At 49.8% G+C, this 19,226-nt stretch overlaps 1 protein-coding gene across 2 annotated transcripts in view; it reads left to right on the top strand.

The window, feature by feature from the left end:
* Positions 1 to 19,226, top strand: part of CD151 (CD151 molecule (Raph blood group)) — a 63,749-nt gene that overhangs the window by 20,943 nt on the left and 23,580 nt on the right. Inside the window, exons 2-4 of one of the 2 annotated variants that reach the window (XM_045013494.1) lie at positions 4,871 to 4,981; positions 16,625 to 16,728; positions 18,041 to 18,232. In XM_045013494.1, coding sequence (XP_044869429.1) covers positions 16,645 to 16,728; positions 18,041 to 18,232 — 276 coding nt within the window. In that variant the 5' untranslated portion in view covers positions 4,871 to 4,981; positions 16,625 to 16,644. The remainder of the gene's footprint in view (positions 1 to 4,870; positions 4,982 to 16,624; positions 16,729 to 18,040; positions 18,233 to 19,226) is intronic. The other variant, XM_045013495.1, reaches the window with a different exon arrangement.

The following is a 19,226-nucleotide window of genomic DNA, read 5'->3' as shown; positions in this document are numbered from 1 at the left end:
TTCTCACCAAGACCACCACCTCACCTTACATGTGCGTCTTCTCAGGGTCCAGGAACCTAATTAGTGGAGCCACACCTGTGTGGCTCCACTAATTAGGTGGGTGGCCCTTCATTCTGTCATGTGCGGCCGCGCAGGTGCGCACCTTAGAGGGAACTATCCGCGGACCAGCTGAATGGAGCTTGTGGACCAGTGGTGGTCCATGGACCACAGTTTGAGAACCTCTGCACTAGATCATACTTCCATTTAAAAAAAACAAAGGGGAATCAGAAGGGAGGAGTGGGGAGGAATTCAGTCCATGTCCATTCCATATGTCTGCCCCTTGAGTAGCTTCCTTGTCTCATATAGTTTAAGGATTTGATCACACTCATGCTTTTCACAGCCCTAGAGGCATTGGTGGCTGGACTTTCAAGCGTGTTCTAACTGGTTGAAATGAAAAATGCATTTTTGCATCCTGGAGACGATTGTCCTCTTGCGGGGAAAGGGCACGGGGGCAGCCTCATACTGAGCTTCAACAAAGGGTAGAACACAGCTGAAGTTCCTGAAGATATCAGGCCCAGCATGTCATGAGGGGGCAGGACTGGACATTTGGCTCATGAGTTGCTGCACTGTCTGAGCCTTAGTAAGAGTCCGTGAGCTATTGGAGCTAGTGAGTGCAGACAGCCAGGGGGAAGATCTGGTGGAGACCTGTATATACATGTAATGACTCTGAATCTAGCTGAGCTAGACTGAAAGGCTGGTCCTAGCAAATCAGAGCCCTTGTCTGGAGTGCTGTGCATTGAGGACTGCAGCTTTACATCAGGGAGGAGGAGAAAGCTGGCAGTGGTGCTATGTCACTCAGTGTCAGGGCTTGGCTACACTTGCAAGTTGCAGCGCTGGAAAGCCTCTACCAGCGCTGCAATTAGTAACCGTCCACACCTGCAAGGCACATCCAGCGCTGCAACTCCCTGGCTGCAGCGCTGGCTGTACACCTGGCCAGGTTGGGGTGTAGCGATTGCAGCGCTGGTGATCCAGCGCTGCTCATCAAGTGTGGACACACACCAGCGCTTTTATTGGCCTCCAGGGAATAAGGAGATATCCCAGAATGCTTTTAACTAAATTACTCTCTTTGTTTTGTTATGCAGCCTCTTTGTTTTGTTGTGAACTCCGATCGGAGCTCCGTTGAACTGCTTATCTAAAAAACAAACGCTGATCACAGCAAACAGGAGCTATCTGTACCTGACTGTGAACGATCAAATGAGAGGCAAGCAGTTTGCTTGACAGAGAAACAGCGTTGGACGCAGGCTGTTTGCAATTAAGACTAAGGGCTCGCGAACATTTTGTGATTTTTCAATCCAGGAAGCAACACACAGTGTTGGCTCCAAAAATCCACTCTCTCTATCTTCCCCGCTCCCTGTCACAGTACACCACCCTCCACCCCCCTCTTTTGAAAAGCACGTTGTTGCCACTTGAATGCTGGGATAGCTGCCCATAATGCAGCACTCCCAACAGCGCTGCAAATGCTGCAAATGTGGCCACACACCAGCGCTGGTAGCTGTGAGTGTGGCCACACACCAGCGCTGGCCCTGCACAGCTGCACGACCAGCGCTGTAACTCCCAGCGCTGCAACTTTCAAGTGTAGCCAAGCCCTCAGTCTGCTGGTGTAGAGAGCGTCTGGAGAAGAGTTTGGCAACCTTTCATTGTTATTTTTTAACATTGGTAACGTTGCCCATTTGTTTTTAAATGGCTCTCCTAGGAATACAGACAGAAGAGTTAGGAAGGTCCCTCCTAGCTCACCCAGCCCAGTCCCTGACAATGCAGGATTATTTTCTAGCTTCGTTTATATTCCAGTACTTTTTCCAGGTGACTTGCGAGTGTCTCAAATGTTGGGGCTGCTCCCACTTCTCTTGGGAGACTGTTCCATGATCTAAGACTTTGTCTATATTACCGATTACTTGGGTAGAACTCATGTTGCTCTTCACACCCCCTGAGCAACACAAGTTATACCGACCTAAGCACTGGTGTGGATAGTGCCAGGTTGGTGGGAAAGCTTCTCCCGCCGATATAGCTACCACCTCTTGCAGAGGCAGCAGTTACTAAGCCGACGGGTCTCCCATCAGCTTAGGTTGCCCTGCTGTAGCGCTTGTGGTAGAGACAGCTGGGCCGCTGTACATGCTGTAATGTAGATGTGGTCTAATAGACTCTTCGCTGCCAGGAACTTAGCTCTGCCCTTCCAGGGTTTGGGTTGTTTTTTTTTTTTTTGGCGGGGAGTGGGAGGAAGAAGAAGGGATGTTGGAGGTACATGAGATTTTTATCCCTTGTATTTCCTGCGGACCAGTTTATCCCTTGTACTTCCTGTGGGTCCTATTCAAACTCCTAATAACTTCAAGGGGCATCTGCCTGAGTAAAAACTGGGTGAGAACCTGGGGTTTTGGCCTTTTGGTCATACTTAACCCTTTTCTTCCAGGTGTGTAGCAAACACCAATCCTTATAACATCTGAGCAAGGCAGGTTAGTCAGTATTAGTGAAAACCAAGAGGTGAAGTGACTTCCTACAAAGTGAGTTAATGTCACAGCTGGGAGTAGAATGTTGGGGGTCCTGATCCTGTGCTCAAACTGCTGGCTCACACCACCTTTGCAGGGGATAAATCAGTGCCAAAGCCCCATCCTCACCCCCAGCAGCATTGCCAGCAGGGGCAGAGATTTCAGGAGAGAGTGAAAAACTCCTGTGTGTGGAATCCTCAGTGTTTCTGCGTTGCCCAGCATTTTGAGAAAAATCTGACTCACTTGTCTCCTGTTGTTCTGAAGCTAGGAGAGTGACTTTAAAGACAACAGAAGTAAAAGGTGTTCTATTCTGGGGTGGGGAAGGAAAGCAGTGGGAGTAGAGACAAGTCAGCTCAGCCGTTAACACTATACTTCTGCTCTCCTTTAACTCCCTGAACCCCAGGCAGTATTTTTGTTTGAGGGGGATTTGTGCCAACTGCTTACAAGTAGGAATTCCAGTTCCCCAACTGTATCTCCATAAGCAGCTAAAGGGCAAAGCAGGGCATGGGGTGGGGTGGAGTGGGGGGGAAGAAACTCTCACTGGGAGGATACATTAATATTAGCTTTTGAGAGAGGGAGACTGATGGTGGGAGGATGGGGATTTTTTTATTCTGTTTTGTACGGTGTCTAGCACGGTGGGGTCCTGGTCTGCAATATAAATAAGTGGCTTTAGGTGAATTCCTGCCTCCTGCTCGCCTTTCATGGCCTGCGGTTTGTGACTCAGGATTCCCAAGCCTTGCCAAACGCAGCTTATCGAGAGCCTCGGGGCTGCACCTGATTTGGGCTGTAATTAACTGTAGCCATTCTTAGTCTTTCTGTAAAGATGCAGCCCATGGAGACTTCAAGTCCCCACATGCAGTGCTCTTTCTGGAGAACAGGCAAGTTGTTAAACTCCTCCTCATTTTCTCCCCTTCCAAAGAAAAAAAAGAAAGAGAAAGAAAAGTTGGAGCTGGCTGCCCATTTGACTTCACAGCAAAAGTTCTGTAGGGTTTCATAGCGAAGACTCCAGGAGAGGTCTACAGAAATGTAATAGCGTTGTAGAGAAATTTATTCTCAAAAGCCTGTAATATTTAATGGAGAATGAGATCCTTTCTGGAGAGCCGGTCAGTTCACAACTGGGGGAAGAGGCCTTAGGCAGGGTGGGGAGGCAGTGGCTGGTAAATCACAGTGGTGAGCTATGTCCAGGCAGTACAGCTTGGGCTTATGTCAGGAATGAGAGCAGGGACGGCTCTAGGATTTGCGCCGCCCCAAGCAGGGCGGCGCGCCGCGAGGGGCGCTCTGGTGGTCGCCGGTCCCGCGGCTCCGGTGGACCTCCCGCAGACGTGCCTGCGGAGGGTCCGCCGGTCCCACGGCTCCGGTGGACCTCCCGTGGCACGCCGCCCCAAGCGCGCGCTGGGGTCTGGAGCCGGCCCTGATTGAGAGGCCTTTTCAGCTGAGAGAGACACCGTGGTGCTGAGCCTGATATAAAAACCTAGACAGGCAGGGGAAGTCCGACCAGAGCCAGACCTGGATCAGCAGTTCTACTGGGCTGCCATTAGCCTGCTAATAAGATCACTCATTGATAACTAGCGCTTGGACAGAGACTTGCTTGGCACATAGGCCCCAATTCTTGGTCCCTCAACTCCTGTGCTTGGGACAGAGCTGGGGCTGAGAAAAGGTGACTTTAAACCATTGTTGTGCTCCGCATGTTTTGGAGCAGCCAGGGGCCCTTCCTGGCTCCAGGTGTCCGCCTCAGAACTGTTCTATCTGTGTTGCTTTCTGGAGCTCCTTATGAGCTCTGGCAATTGGTGAATAACTGTAGAGCTGTGTGCTCTGGCCATGTGCCCCATTCCCACCCCTGCTTGCCCACTTCCGCCCACTCCATACCCCTGGCCCAATCCTGATGTGCCCTCTATGCCAGGGGCTGGGAGCAGAGTCCTTATGCCAGCTCTACACTGGCTGGGGTGTCTTCCTGTGCAGGGCATATTCTCCATGGGCTTTCTCAGGGAGCCATTTCCACCCCCTTTTAGGCTCCTTTGTGTTGCCAGAGTGCACCTGTGTTATGGTTTAGGCAGCCTTGGCCAAAACAATAGCTAGGTTTACGTAATGTTACAGACATGTGAATATAAACCCAATGACTGGCTGCCCCTTTCTGGCAGCTTCCAGCAGTAGAGGCCTACCATCATATCTCCCAGAGCTGCAACAGGGGCCTCCCTCTTTTCCTTCTCCCAACACACACGCGTGTAGCATGCTTTGTGAGCAGACGCTCTGATGTTACAGAATGAAGGTCTGCTGGACAGACAAGCTATTAGCTTTTTAATATAGGGAAAGGGAATAATTTTTTGCTGAAGTCTGTCTTCCTTCTTTTTCAGTTGTTCTCTTTCCTGTATCCCATTGAAGACCAGAGCAGGAGAAAGAGGAAGCCGTGTCTGTGGAAAACTAAAAGGTCTCATTTGTGCTCCAACTTTTACTCACCCTGAGAGGTCAGTGGTAGCCATGTTTGTTCCCCCTTGAACGTCTGCTTTAGACAGATCATAGCATTTATGCATTGCAGAGCACTTCACAAGCAGCTGGCGGGAAGGCTGTATTTAATGGTTCAGAGCTGTTTTCTGTGCCATAAGACACCCAAGGGCAGAGGTGATAAGCAGCAGGATGCATTTTTAAAAATAAATCCTAGCTGGTAGATCAGGAAGTGCTAGTGAGATTTTCATTTGGCACAGAGAGGTTAAGGGCTGGATTTTCAGAAGTGCTGAACACCTGTAATTGCCCTTCAGCCTCTCGGAAAATTAGGCCTTAAGTGATTTATCCAAGCACAGCAAGTGGCTGGCAAAACCAGAACTAGAACTTAGTCTCACCTGAGGACTAGACACTCCTATCTTGTGCATTATGTATGTGGGTGAAGATGGGCTATGAAGTCCACTATGGACCTTACAGTACAGCTGCACTGCATCTGTCCAGCACTTAGCTACTGTGGCCATCGGTGCCACCAAAAGGTTAAACAGCTACATACTCTTATTTTCTGTCTGACTTGTATAAACTGGGGAGACAATAAAGACACATCATTGGGCACACCCTGGACACTAATATCCCCCAGTTGCTATTCATTAAGTGTTGCCTTTTATGGCCTGGGAGTTACTTAATTTACTTAGGTTAAGAAACAGTGCCTTAACTTCCCATCCATTAGACATAGCTTCAGGGCAGGTTATGCAGAAATGTCTTCAGAACTGGCTTGCTTTCTTTGCTGTCTAATTGACTCCTGTTACTGGGCAAGTAGAGGCAGATGCATGGAGCCACTTTGTGTGTGTGACTAAACAAGTGCCTATAACCTACTTGAATGTGGGTGCATGTGTTTTCATAGCCTTGGCCTGTGCACATATATAGATCAGCCAACAAAATCCAGTGGGCTGAGGTGGGACCCCATAACCAGACCTTGAGATGCAGATGCCTCAGCGTAGGGTAATGGATGCTACAGTACTATGTTTAGGGCTGGATTTTCAAGTGCCACAGTTGGGGTTATTTTCAAAAGTGCTCCGCTCCCACTCTGTTACTTACGGGCATATTGTTGGAGGAGCTCAGCACCCAGCATGCCGAGCTCTATTGAAAACCAGGCCCCAAAGGATCATTTTAATGCTCCACATTGCTCCAGGGCTTTCCCAGCGGTGATGCACTTAAACATCATGGAAAGCATGGATGCTCACCGCTGCTCAGGATCAGCTTCTTAACTGCTTGGGCAAGAGGTTCAATTCAGATCTATCTTTCCTTTATCTATTCCCCTGAAGATGGGTATTGCTCCCTACAGGGCAGCCTGGAATAGCCTCTTGCAGAGAGCTAGTCTACTCTGTGGGATACAAGGAAAATAAAATGCATTACACACGAAAGGGAGGGTCCAGAAACAACCACGTGTTTCCATGAATAGTTTCCTTGACTAGTCACTAAGCATGCAGGAGCAGCCTGTACTGGCTAGGAGGGATAGATCAAAGGAAAGACAGCAGTGATTGCTCTGTGATTCATTGGCTACCACCCTTCCATGAATCATTGTGCTGCATAAACCTGCAGCTGTTCTCTGCCTGTGCTTTGAAAATAAACAGAGAGGAGGACCTTTTGTGTGCTTTTACTGCTCCTCTTGTCAGAACAGTTGAGATTAGTTCTGCGAGATCCTCTGAAAAGTCCTTAGCTGAGGCTTGATAAAAACGTGTGAGAGAGAGAGGGAAATTCACAGTTTTTGGTGTAGAGAGTATGTAGTGACTCTGCCTCACCCAGGGTTGATTTAGAGCCTTAAGTTGAATGTCCACTTCCCCCTGCCCCCCCTCAAACACACAACAAGATTCTGGCAAGTCTGACATCTCCCACTTTAAATACATGGGACCCCTTGGGAGGTGTCAATCAGCAGGGGATCTGCCCCAGGGCAGGGAGAGTGAAATACTAAAAAGGCAACCCAGCAATAGTAACAGGCTGTACCTTTTGCGGTTTGGCAGTGAAGATGCCATCAAAGAGCCCCTATTTTTTTTATTATTATTATTTTTTTGATGGAAAAGTGTGGTCATCTAGTTAGATTAGGTGAAGTGAAAATCTGATCCCATGGAGCTCAGGGGACGTGGGCACATTTTTCGAGATACACGGCAGATCCTCAGCAGGTGCCAATCAGCCAAGGGAGCTATACTGATTTACACCTGCTGAGGACCTGGCTCACAGTGATAACTTGCCAGAATTCAATAATGACAAAAATCAAAGTCTCCTATTCAGATCTCCTTATTAATTATTGGTGTTAGAGTAACACCTAGAGGCCCCAGTGAAACTCAGGGCCCCATTGTGTGTATGAGTGTATACTAAGCCTAGCACAGAGTAAGAGTTTACAATCTCAATAGACAAGACAGGCAAACGCTGAGAGGGGAAACGGAGATATTGAGCATGACTTGCCCAAGGTGTCACAGCAGGACCGTGGCAAAACCAGGAATAGAACCATGGTCTCCTGATTCCCAGTCCAGTGCAATAGCTACTAAACCTCAACACCCCTCTTCAAATGATGCCCTCCACCAGGCAGCCCAGAACCATAATTCACTGTGTTACTCCTCTGCCTTAGCCAGGGTGTGCTTTGTGGGGGATTAGACTGTCAGCTCCCTGCCACACCAGTCTGTCCTCTTCACCCGCAAGCTCCTTGAGACTCTGCCAGTCTTAACCTCGCTTTGCAGATAACAGTCAGTGCACCCCAGTAACTGAGTTCCTCAGAGACTTCTCTCTGTAATTTCCAGTCCCTCTCACTAGATACTCAGAAATTATTACATTTGCTGCCCTGAAAGAGACGATGTACACACCAGTCTGCTAGGTTAGCTAAGGAGTCTCTCTATATTTAATATAACAGCACTAAGATATCTTAGAGTAAAACTAAGAATAAGTTTATTAATAAAGAACAGAGATTTAATTGATAGCATAAAAGAGAGGAAAAAAGGGTTACAAAAATAACCTCTTTTCTAGAGCCTAAAATGTAATTCCTTAAAAGTTATACCTTTGCTTAAAATGGTTTGTCACTTACAGCAAGTTATCAGCAGTTCCTGCTCTTCAGGCCAAGAAGATCCACCATTCACAGGCTCAGAGGTTGCTGTTCCCCTAGTGATGGATAACTAGAATGTCTTTTTGTTCCCTTTACATTTTCTGTTGTTCATTGTCTTTGTCTCAAGAGCCAGGAAGACTTCCTGGACATGCAGACTTTGCTCACTAAACTGTTTCCTCCTCCTCTACTTGATTGCTTTGTTTACCTTCTATGTAAATGTACGTTCATTGTTCTCTGACTGTAATCAAGCCAGTCAGTGAAATCCCCATTCCTTTGGCTAGGGCAGACTTGCTGTATACACTGCCTCCAAAACACATTTGAAAATGTTGTGTTTCTAACACACCCACACCTAATTCTTTATATACAACCTCTGCGTACATCACACAGTGATTTTTGGGACCAGTGTGTTACCGGTTTATATGTGATACCTTACACAGACACCTTTTAATATTATATCATCACAGGGTATTGGGGGTAATGTGTCAGGCCTGAGATGATTTATGTTATAGTGGGGCCTTTGCCAGTGAGCATTGAGGGGCTCTTAGGGTCACACCCAGTCTCCTACTCAAGCTTATCTCTTCCAGTGATACCCCATCCTGGGGCATCAGATTGATTCTTGGGAAGGGAGGGGAAAGGCTTGCCTCCCCCCCTTCTCTTTATTAGTTGCTGTACGTACGTTATAAGGATACACCGTAAAATGCTGTATGGGGTGAGGACACCCTCCTGCGCCTCTCAGGAATCTCTTGCTCCCGATATGTGGCAAGCAGAAGAGCAATTCCCTGGTACCGTTTCCATTGAGTGTTCAGCATAGGCCTTGGCTTCAGAGGGAATTGAGAGAGAGAGACACCCCCCCCCCGCCACCCCCCCACGCACACATACCTTCCTGGAGGCACCTCACTGGGGGTAGGATGCTGATGAGGCCAAAGAAACAAAAGGCTCCTCCTCGCTACATGTTGTTGTCATAGCAGCGTGGATTTTGGGGGGAGTGTAGGGGAAATGTAGTGCTGGTGGAAGTAAATCACTGGTAGCTTGATCCAAGAATAGCTGGGATAATTGCTCAGCAAGCTTCTCTCTCTCTCTCTCTCTCTCTCGCGCGTGCGCACTATTTCATTCCCCTTACGCAGCTCGGTCAGTTCACCTCAGCTTTGATTCCTCTTCATCTCTTACTTTTACTATTTCTAGTTTCTCGTCCTCTCCTCCCCCCCGGCTATTACATTTCAATCCCAAAGCCTGCTGCTGCTCCTCCTGTTTTTGGTTTGGATCTTCTCCTGGGGGAAAATAGCCACTTGTGTTGCCTCATCCAACTGTTGGGTGGATTCACGATGTGAATAAATATCTACTAGGGACTAAGATGTATTTCCATCACTGATTTTAATGTACACTTACATCCAGGTTGCTGTATGTGAAAGACCAATACACCAACTTACCGTGGTTGCTCTTTCTAACTAAAGCTGATGCAGTGTCAGGTGACTGCATCGCGTGGTTCTTTGTGGGGGAAAGAAAATGTTGTGGGGGGCATCTGTATCCTGGGATCCTATGAGGGAAGGAACGGGCTCCAGAGTTGGGTGCTGGATGGCTCAGGGGATTAGCAATGGTCTATTGTAGACCTTTCACATCTAGGTTGCTAGTTCAAATGTTACACACCTTGGCATCAACTGTTACAATTTCCTGGCTATTCAGTGAAATGCGTTTGTTGATCTCAGGAGGGTTCACATCTCCATGGCCCCCTTCCTGGCAGTCTTGGGGAATAGGCCAAGGACAGCATGGGCCCTAGAGACTGAATTACCTAGAGATTATCTAGGTAGGTGTAGGCTGAGGCACACGGATAGCACAGTGTGTGAAACTAGCCTTGCTGCTGCTGCTGTAAGTGTTCTGTGGCTAAACAAAGATTTTGGGACTTAAAATCTTTCACCTTCCAGGAATCTGAAATTCATAGGAACAGTGTTTAAAAGGAGGGGAAAAACCCTCTGATATTACAAGGCTATTCAGAGCGGATGATGGCACTACCATCCACTCCCCTGTGCTTTCGTTCAGCCATGTGGTAATTAATCTTCTCTAAGGGCATGTCTACACTGGCCGAGTTACAGCACCGGGAGTTACAGCGCCACTCAGAGAGCGCTGAAGGGAAACTGCTGTTGTGTGATCACACTGTCAGCTGCCTGTGAAATAGCGTGTTCACATTTGCGGCACTTGCAGCGGTATTCCGAGCGGTGCATTCTGGGCAGCTATCCCTCTTTCTCTTCTGCCGCTAAGAATTGTGGGAAGGTGGAGGGGGCTCACAGGGCATCCTGGATCCTGTCCCAGTGCCCCCGATGCATTGCTTCACATCCCAGCAAACTCTGTGCTTCCGTCTGCATTTGGCGCCATCTTTCACCGGTGTCTGTATTGCGTGCCCTACCTCTTCGGGCTGCAGGAATGGATCCCAAACTGTTGACCCGTATGCTGCTTGCTCTAACCAACACATCATGAGTGGCAGTGAAGTTATTCTTTAAACTACAAAGGCAAGAGGAGTGCAACATTGATCTCATCACATGTAGTAGCTAGAACACAAGATTGTTTGTGGCATTCACGGAGGTGCTGACCATAGTGGAACGCCACTTTTGGGCTTGGGAAACAAGCACTCTGTGATGGGATCACATCATCATGCACATTTGGGATGATGAGCAGTGGCTGCAGAACTTTCGGATGAGGAAAGCCACATTAATGGGACTGTGATGAGCTTGCCCCAGCCCTGCAGTGCAAGGACACGAGAATGAGAGCTGCCCTGTCACTGGAGAAGGGTGTGGTGATTGCACTGTGGAAGCTGGCTACTCCAGACTGCTACTGATCGGTCGCTAATCAGTTCAGAGTGGAAAAGTCTATCGTTGGACTCATGTTGACAGAAGTCTGCAAGGCCTTTAATCGCATCCTGCTCTGAAAGACCGTGACTCTGGGCACCGTGCGTGACATTGTAGATGGTTTTGCACAAATGGACTTCCCTAACTGTGGAGGGGCAATAGATGGCAGGCATATTCCAATTTTGGCACCAGGCCACCAAGTACATTAATCGGAATAGGTATTTCTCCATGGTTCTCCAGGTGCTTGTGGATCACCGTGGGCATTTCACAGACATTAATGCAGCCTGGTCTGGAAAGGTGCATGATGCACACATCTTTCAGAACACTGGCCTGTTCAGGAAGCTGCAAGCAGGGACTTTCTTCCCGGACCAGAAGATCACCATAGGGGAAGTCGAAATGCCCATTGCGATCCTGGGAGACCCCACCTATCCCTTAATGCCGTGACTTATGAAGCCATATGGGGAGCAACTTGACAGCGGCAAGGAGCGGTTCAACAACAGGCTGAGCAAGTGCAGAATGACTGTGGAGTGTGCTTTTGGCCGTTTAAAAGCCTGCTGGCGCTGCCTGTATGGGAATCTGGACCTGGCTGATGACAGTATTCCTATGCTTAATAGCCATGTGCTGTACGCTCCATAATTGTGAAGGGAAGGGTGAAAGCTTCACTCAGGGCTGGACCACAGAGGCTCAGCGCCTGGAGGCTGAGTTTGAACAGCCAGAGACCAGGGCTATTAGAGGGGCACAGCACGGGGCCATAAGGATCAGGGATGCCTTAAGGCAGCAATTTGAAGCTGAAAGCCACTAATATTTGTTGCTATGCTCGGGCTTGCAGTGCTTGTAATGTTAGGAGGTGATTGGAGCACATGATGCAATAAGGGGGTTTAACATAATTGTATGTTGCTTTGCAGGGCTCTTTATTCTATTAATTGAAAGCAAAAAGATTGTTTTCAAACCAACACAATTCTTTTATTAAAAAACAACAACCGGAGGAGAGAGTCAAACCAAAAAAAAAATGAGCAGTGAGGGACATGGGGGAAGGGAAGGTCCCAAGTGGAGGTGGGGCCCCGGGATGGCTAAAGGTGTGTGTGTGTCCAGGGGTCATATCCAGCCTTCTCCTTTGGAGTACAATGCAGCAGGTACTGTGCTTCAGCAGGGCCAAACTGCAGAGGGATGGGTGTTGAGTGCAGTGGATAGTGGGAGTCCGCAGTGTTGTCCTGTGACGGGGGAGGAGTGGAATGCTGCGGGTATAGACTGGAGCCAGAAGGTTGATAAGAGTGTGTTAGTGGTATCTGGGGAGGCGCATGGGAAAGAGATTTGCTCTAGCGGCTGCAGGAGAGGGAGGGCGTGGAGCTGCTTGGTTTGCAGTGCTAGTAGCACCTGGAGCGTGTCTGCTTGACGCTCCATAACCTTTAAGAGCCCCTCCGTGGCTTCATTCTGGCATGCCGCGTTCTCCTTTTGGTCCCTTTTCTCGCTGTCCCACCGCTCCTTCAATTCCTGTTTCTTGGTGGCGGAGTGCATCATAACATCATGCAGAAAGTCCTCCTTAGTTCTTGGCCACGTTCTAATTCTTCACAGCCGTTCGGCCGCCAATAACAAAGAGGGAGGCTGGGCTCCCAAGGTCATCTCTGTGAAGTTTAAACACAACATTTTACAGAAGCAGTATTGTTCACAACACTGAGAACACTGATTCAGGGATTTAAAACACAGTCAGTTCTCACACCCCTGTCACTAACTGGCTGACCCCAGGCAAGCACACATGAGCCACAAGCCCCCCAAAATGGTGAGTAGCTGCAGGGGCAGGGGAAATCTTCCTGGACTCTGCTGTACACTGGGCACGTGGCTCTTGGGGAGAACCAGCCCTGTATGGGGGGGCCTGATAATCATTCCTGTCCCCGCACTTTCCACAGGATGTGATCATTATGGAAGATATCTCACTGCTGAGGGTGAGCAGGGAATCAAGGGAGGGTCTTCTCCAAGATTGTGGCGTCTACCCTGGCCCTTATGTGGTTTGCCTGTGTGCAGCAATTGTTCCCACCCCCTTGTGACGGCACAGTGGTGCGGGAAAGTTACCGTTAATGGGGCAAGAAACAAAGCAGCTCTGCTGGAGAACCTGCGGCAGTGGATTGCCCAGTATCTCTATGAGAGTTTCCTGGAGATCTCTGAGGCAGATTCCTGTGCAGGGAGGGAGTCAATCAACAGCCTGTTCTGCTGCTCAGACTAGGCGTGTGATGGGAGACAAGCCTGCTTTCTGCAACCCTCCTTCTCCCAACAAATCGCTTCAGCAATTCCCAAAATCAAATCCCTTACCAGGGGCCTCCTCTCCTGTTTGTGCTTCGCCAACATCTGACAGCTGTGACTGGCTAGCCTCTGGGGTAGAGAAGAGCTCCTGACTGCATGCATCTCTGACCTCTGAGTCATCCTCTGCCTCTGGGTCCCCTCTCCTTCCCCACATCCTTGTCCAAGATTTCCTCCTCCTGGCTTGGTCCACTTTCGACTGGCACGCGAGCCACCGAAGTATCCACAGTGGTCTTCACAGTGGAGGTGGGGTCGCCACCGAGTATCGCCTCCAGCTCTTTGTAGAACTGGCAGCTCGTGAGCACAGCACCGGAGTGGCAGTTTGCCTCCCGCACCTTGTGGTAGGCATTCTGCAGCTCCTTCATTTTGACCCTGCACTGCAGTGTGTCCCGGTCATGGCCCCTTTCTGTCATGCATTGTGAAATCTGTCCATAGGTATCAATTCCTATGGCTGGAGCACAGCTGGGACTCCACAGCCTCCTGTCCCCAAATGCTCATGAGGTCTAGCAGCTCGGCATTGCTCCAAGCGGGGAATTGCCTGGTGCATGGAACAGACATGGCCACCTGGAAAGATGCGCTGAGACCACTGCACGCATCACCGAGCAAACAGGAAGGGGACTTTCAAAATTCCAAAGGAATTTACAGGATGGGGATGATGGTTGGTCACCTGAGAGGAAGGCAGTAGAGTTCAAACCGATGACCAGAGAGGTGAGATCAGGCATTGTGGGACACCTCCCGGGGGCCAGTCGCAGTGCTATAATTGACCAGGGTGTCTACACTGGCACTGCAGCGCTGTAGCCCTGGTGCAGACAGCTCTACGCCTTTCGTCGGGGTGGTTTTTTTACAGCACTACAACTGTGTCGTTTCTGCACACTAAATGGCTTGGCAGTGTGTACACCTCGGGAGTTACAGCGCAGAAAGCTGCTTTACTGCGCAGAAACTTGCCAGTGTAGACAGTGGAGATGGCCAGAGGCCAGGAGAAAAGAACCTGGTGGTTATTCTCCCTGATAAATACCTTAAACTCAGAGCCACTCCCCTCCCATATGAAGTGACTTTCTCTTGCCAACTATGGTGTCAGATCCTCTTCTAGGGGAAAATGTTTTCTTGTGAAATCAGGACAGGCAGGTGCAGATCAGCTTTGGGGATGGGCGCATTCCCATTACTGCATTCCTATGGGTCTGATTTGCTGGCTCCTAAAGCATTGGCCTATCCTGGATGTTTGCTGACCAGAGAAAAACAAAGGGAAATTTCTCCCTGCAGTGGGCTGGCCTGCCTTTCCTAAGGGCTTGTCTACATGTACAGCACAAGAGCTGTAGCGCTTTAGTGAACACACAATTGTGCTGATCGGAGAGCTTCTTCCATTAGCATAGTCAATCCACCGCCATGAGAGGCAGGAGAAACCCTCCTGTCGACACAGCACTGTCTACACCAAGGGTTAGGTCAATATAACTGTGTTGCTCGGGACGGGGGTGCAATGACCAGCAGAGCATATGAAACCAATTTGCATGTGCTTGTCCCTCCTAGTACTTGTTAAAATTGACCTTGGGAGCCAGAGCTAGCTTTTGGAAAGGGCTTAGGGCCTTCATCATCTGTAGGAGAAGTAGGCTGGCCCAGAGATGGAAAGGGATAACATAGCCTTATTAATTGTATGGTTTTAGTCATGGGTATTTTTAGTAAAACTCATGGACAGGACACGGGCAGTTTAAAAAATAAATAAAATTCATGGTCCATGACTTGTACTATACCCCTGACTAAATCTTGTGCCCTCTCGGGGGCGGGGAGGCAGCCCAGAAGCACCATGGGCACTCATGCGGGCAGGGCAACCCGTGACACCTGCTGGTGCTGGGGGGTGGCAGTTGGCAGGGCTCACAGGCTCCCTACCTGGCTCTGCGCAGCTCTCCGGAAGCAGGGACATGTCCCTCGTCTCCTAAGCACGGGCAGTCAGGGGGTTCCATGCACTACCCCTGCCCTGAGCGCCGGCTCTGCAGCTCCCATTGGCTGCGGTTGTGGGTGGAAGCAGTGCACAGAGCCCTCGGTCCCTCCACCTAGGAGTCCAGGGACATGTCGCCGCTTCCGGCAGCCCCCCGAGGTAAGCACCACCCGGAGCCCTCACCCCCTCCTGTGCCCCAACCCCCTGCCCCAGCCCTGAGCCCTCTCCCGCACCCAAACTCTTGCTGCTGTTGGGGAGGAAGGGCAAGACTGCCCCGAGCTGCTCAGGCGGCCCCTGGCCAGCTGCACCGGCCACTGCAGAAGTGTCAGAGGTTTGGGAAAGTCACAGAATCGGTGACCTCCATGACAGGCTCACAGCCTTAACAGTTAGCCATTGGAACCCATTGCAACAGGATATCTCTTGGGCCAAATGCTTCGCAGGATTCCAAAAAAGGATTCGATATTTGTTTGGCTAACAAGTCCAGAGTTATAATAGGCAGGAGTTCAGAAGGGTTATACATTTTCCTGCTTAAAGGTTTACGGCAACCTGTATTAAATTACAGAGTTTAGGAGGGAACTTTTTCTAGGGGGCAGATATCCCATAATTGCGAACTACAGGATTTCTTGCTCCTTCCTCTGAAGCAGCTGGTGCTGCCTACTGTTGGAGAAAGGATACTGGACTGTATCGGCCAGGGGTCTGATCCAGTCTGGTGATCCCTAAGAGAAGTGTTGACATAAAGGATTTAGGCTCAGGCAAGGGGAAGTGGTTGGTACAATAGTTCCTGCTGGAGATGGTTGTTAAATGTAAGGAAGAATTCCCAGGAAGGGACTGAGTCATCTGGCCACTGTCTAGGATGAGAGGATTCTTATCCTGAGGGTGAATCACACTTGTATAGCGCTTACTCCTTCATGTCCACGAAACTCCTCTCCGTTCCCTGACATTCTTATGGAGTGATTCCTGTTCCATCTGGCTAGAGGGTGTGGTTTTGAACAGGCATGGGACTTACATTTCCTTTGTTCAAATAGGGAAAAAAATGAAAAGTGGGGAGGAGCATGTGTCCATTTTCTTCCTGAGATGTTTCCTTAGTGATGTTTGGGGTTGCTATTACAGTAGGCAATACAGTGCCCCAGTCAGGATTGGAGTCCCATTGTGCTAGGCGCTGTCAAACGTGGGTTGCCTGGTCCCTACCCCAAAGACCGTGCGGTCCAATTGCAGATGAGCCATAAGAAATGTGCCTAACAAGCATAAAGAGGAGTGGATGGGGGATAACACAATAAGATGAGAGGATTACACAGCCTCTCTCCGATTCTGTCAGGAGGGATCGAATGCAATCAGGATGCAGGAGTTTTCATTTTACAGCTCTTTCTGGAGTCTTATCGGTCACCATGCTGGGGTTCCTCGGTTGGGCACCTCAGCACAGGCTTTGAGGAGCGGTTGCTGCTTGCAAGAGGAGAGCAGTGATGCCTCCTTGGGGGAGACGGGAAAACTAACAGGCTTTTCTTCTTGTATCACGTTTCAGAGATCTGCTGAGCCGGGAAGATGCGTGAGTACACGGAGAAGAAGGAGACGTGCGGCACTATCTGCCTCAAATACCTGCTCTTCATCTTTAACTTCTTCTTCTGGGTAATGTGCCAGCTCCCCCACCGCATTTGTGTGCTTCACCGCATCCCTCGTTGAGGGCTACACCTGTTTCAGTGGCCAGGGGGGTGGGATGGATAGCATGGGTGAAATCCTGGCCCCACTGAAGACAATGGCAAAAATGTTCCTTGACTTCAGTGAGTCCCGGATTTCACCCCAGGTATCTAACTAGACCCAAGCTTCCAGCACTGGGCGGAAGGACTATAACCTGACTGACCAGGAGTAGGCCCTGAAATGATCATGTATCGACAGCAGTGGGTAGCCTGGAAAGGTGCTGTTTTGCCCATTTCAGAGGAGGGTGACCCAGGGCACAATTAAGGCATCAGATACTCCAGGGCAGCCCATAGTCAAAGGACATCCTTCAGTTCCTCTCTCGTTCTGCCCCGTGGCATAGCACAGGCTGGCAGTGGAATGAAGATGGCTAGGCTGGGATTATGAGGGTAGTCGCTGCGGTTATGTCTACACCAGAGTTTTTTACCTCAAGTTAATTGCTGGCCAAGGGACCAGCCTATTGTCAGCCACAGACATCCGTGGGCTAGGAGAAATGATTGGGGAGGGTCCAGACTAGCCTTTACAGAGGAATGAATTATGAACTGCCTCAGTGAATTGGCAACCAGGTAAAAACCTCTAGGGAACACAAGGCCCATAAAGAGGAAGGGGAGCCTGAAGGAGAGAAGTTAGCTCATCCAACGTGCCCCGACTGCGAAGGTATTCCTGTGCTAATGTTCATTCTCACTGGAGTTTAGCTAACCAGGGTTCCCACCTTTTATAGCCTTGCCCCCCAGTGGTTCTGTCCCGGAGGCAGGTAGACACGGCTGTTGTTTCGAAGCAGTCAGTATCACTCCTGGATCAGCCAGCAAGGGTGTAAAGCAAAGCATCCCCTCCCTCTCCTCTTCTCCATTCCCTGGCATCTAGGCAGAACTCGAGCAATCATGAGAGCCAAAGAGCCCGATTAAGATTGGAAACTTAGAACTCCAGTTACAAAGTTCCCCGCCTGGCATGGGCAAACCCCCAGCCAGCTGTCATCCCCTTCCAGCTGGAATACTGTGCCTTGACTCCCTGGAACCTCCCAGGGCCCTTGAGAGACTGGGGAGAGAAGAAGAATCGGCTTCATTTAAAGCCTGATCAGAGCCCACTGAAATCAGTGGGAATCTTTCCCTTGAATAGGTTTTGGATCAGGCCCTCTGTCAGCGAGCTGAAAACTGATCCCTGTGGCCGAGCAGGGGATGCCACTCCTGAAAAGGAGGAAGTGCCCACCTCAGATGCATCTGACTTGCTTGCTTCTCTCTTTATTAAGCTGGCAGGTGGGGCGGTGATGGCGGTGGGTATCTGGACTCTGGCCGAGAAGAGCGACTATATCAGTCTCCTGTCCTCCAACACATACATGGCGACTGCATACATCCTGGTGGTGGCGGGGATCGTCGTCATGATTACTGGCATCCTCGGGTGCTGCGCCACTTTCAAAGAGCGGCGGAATCTGCTGAGAGTGGTAGGTTTCCTGTTTGCCTTAGGACCGCGCTGGGCACCAAACGTCTTGTGTGTATGGGGAGAGAGCTGCATCTCTGTTCCTCTGGACCTGGAGAGACGTACCGGTGACTCCCTGACTGGCCCACTCTCCCTGTTTTGGGATGGATGGTCTCTGTTACAGAGGAGACTTTCCTTTCTTTCTGTCCCACCCAGAGAATGTATTGGTTTCTGTGTGTTTCAGAAGGTGCTAAATAATAAATATACAGTACTTTTCATCTGAGCATGTCAAAACATTTCCAAGCAAAGGAAATGTTCAGGCTGGTAGGAAAAAAAATTAGAATAAGTTTGGAGGAGAAGGCAGAGTGGGACATTTAAAACCAAAAAATAAGTAGTTATGATTCCACTTGATTCAAAGCAAAACAGTTGTTTTGATTGGTTTGTTGAGCATTGCAAAATTTCAAACAGTACAAAAATTTTCACACACACACACACTTTATTTATTTATTTTTGGTCAGACAAACAAAAAAATCACTTGACATTTTTGACCAGCCATAATAAATCTCAGGTCTGGGCTACACTGCAGACCTATATTTGTGTAACTACGTTGCTCAAGGGTGTGAAAAATCCACACCCCAGTGACATAGTTATACTGACCAAACCCTCCATGTAGACAGCGCTACGTTGCCAGGAGAGCTTCTCCTGTCGACATAGCTACTGCCTATAATGGGAGGTGGATTAGACGGGAAAGCGCTCTCTCCCATTGGTGTAGAGCAGAGGTGGGCAAACTACAGCCGGCCCGCAGGGCTGTCCTGCCTGGCCCCATAGCTCCTGGGCGGGGAGGCTAGCCCCTGGCTCCTCCCCTGCTGTCTCCCCTCCCCCGCAGCTACGGCACACTGCGCCACCCCGCCGCTCCTGCTGGGCGGGGTGGCTGCGAGCTCCTGCTGCTCTGAGCAGCATGATAAGGGGGCCAGGGCCAGGGTCGGGGGTTGGATAAGGGGCAGGAGGTCCCAGGGGGC

The sequence above is a fragment of the Mauremys mutica genome, chromosome 4, assembly GCF_020497125.1.
Source record: "Mauremys mutica isolate MM-2020 ecotype Southern chromosome 4, ASM2049712v1, whole genome shotgun sequence".
NCBI lineage: Eukaryota > Metazoa > Chordata > Testudines > Geoemydidae > Mauremys > Mauremys mutica.
This window is presented reverse-complemented; position numbering and strand designations above follow the sequence as displayed.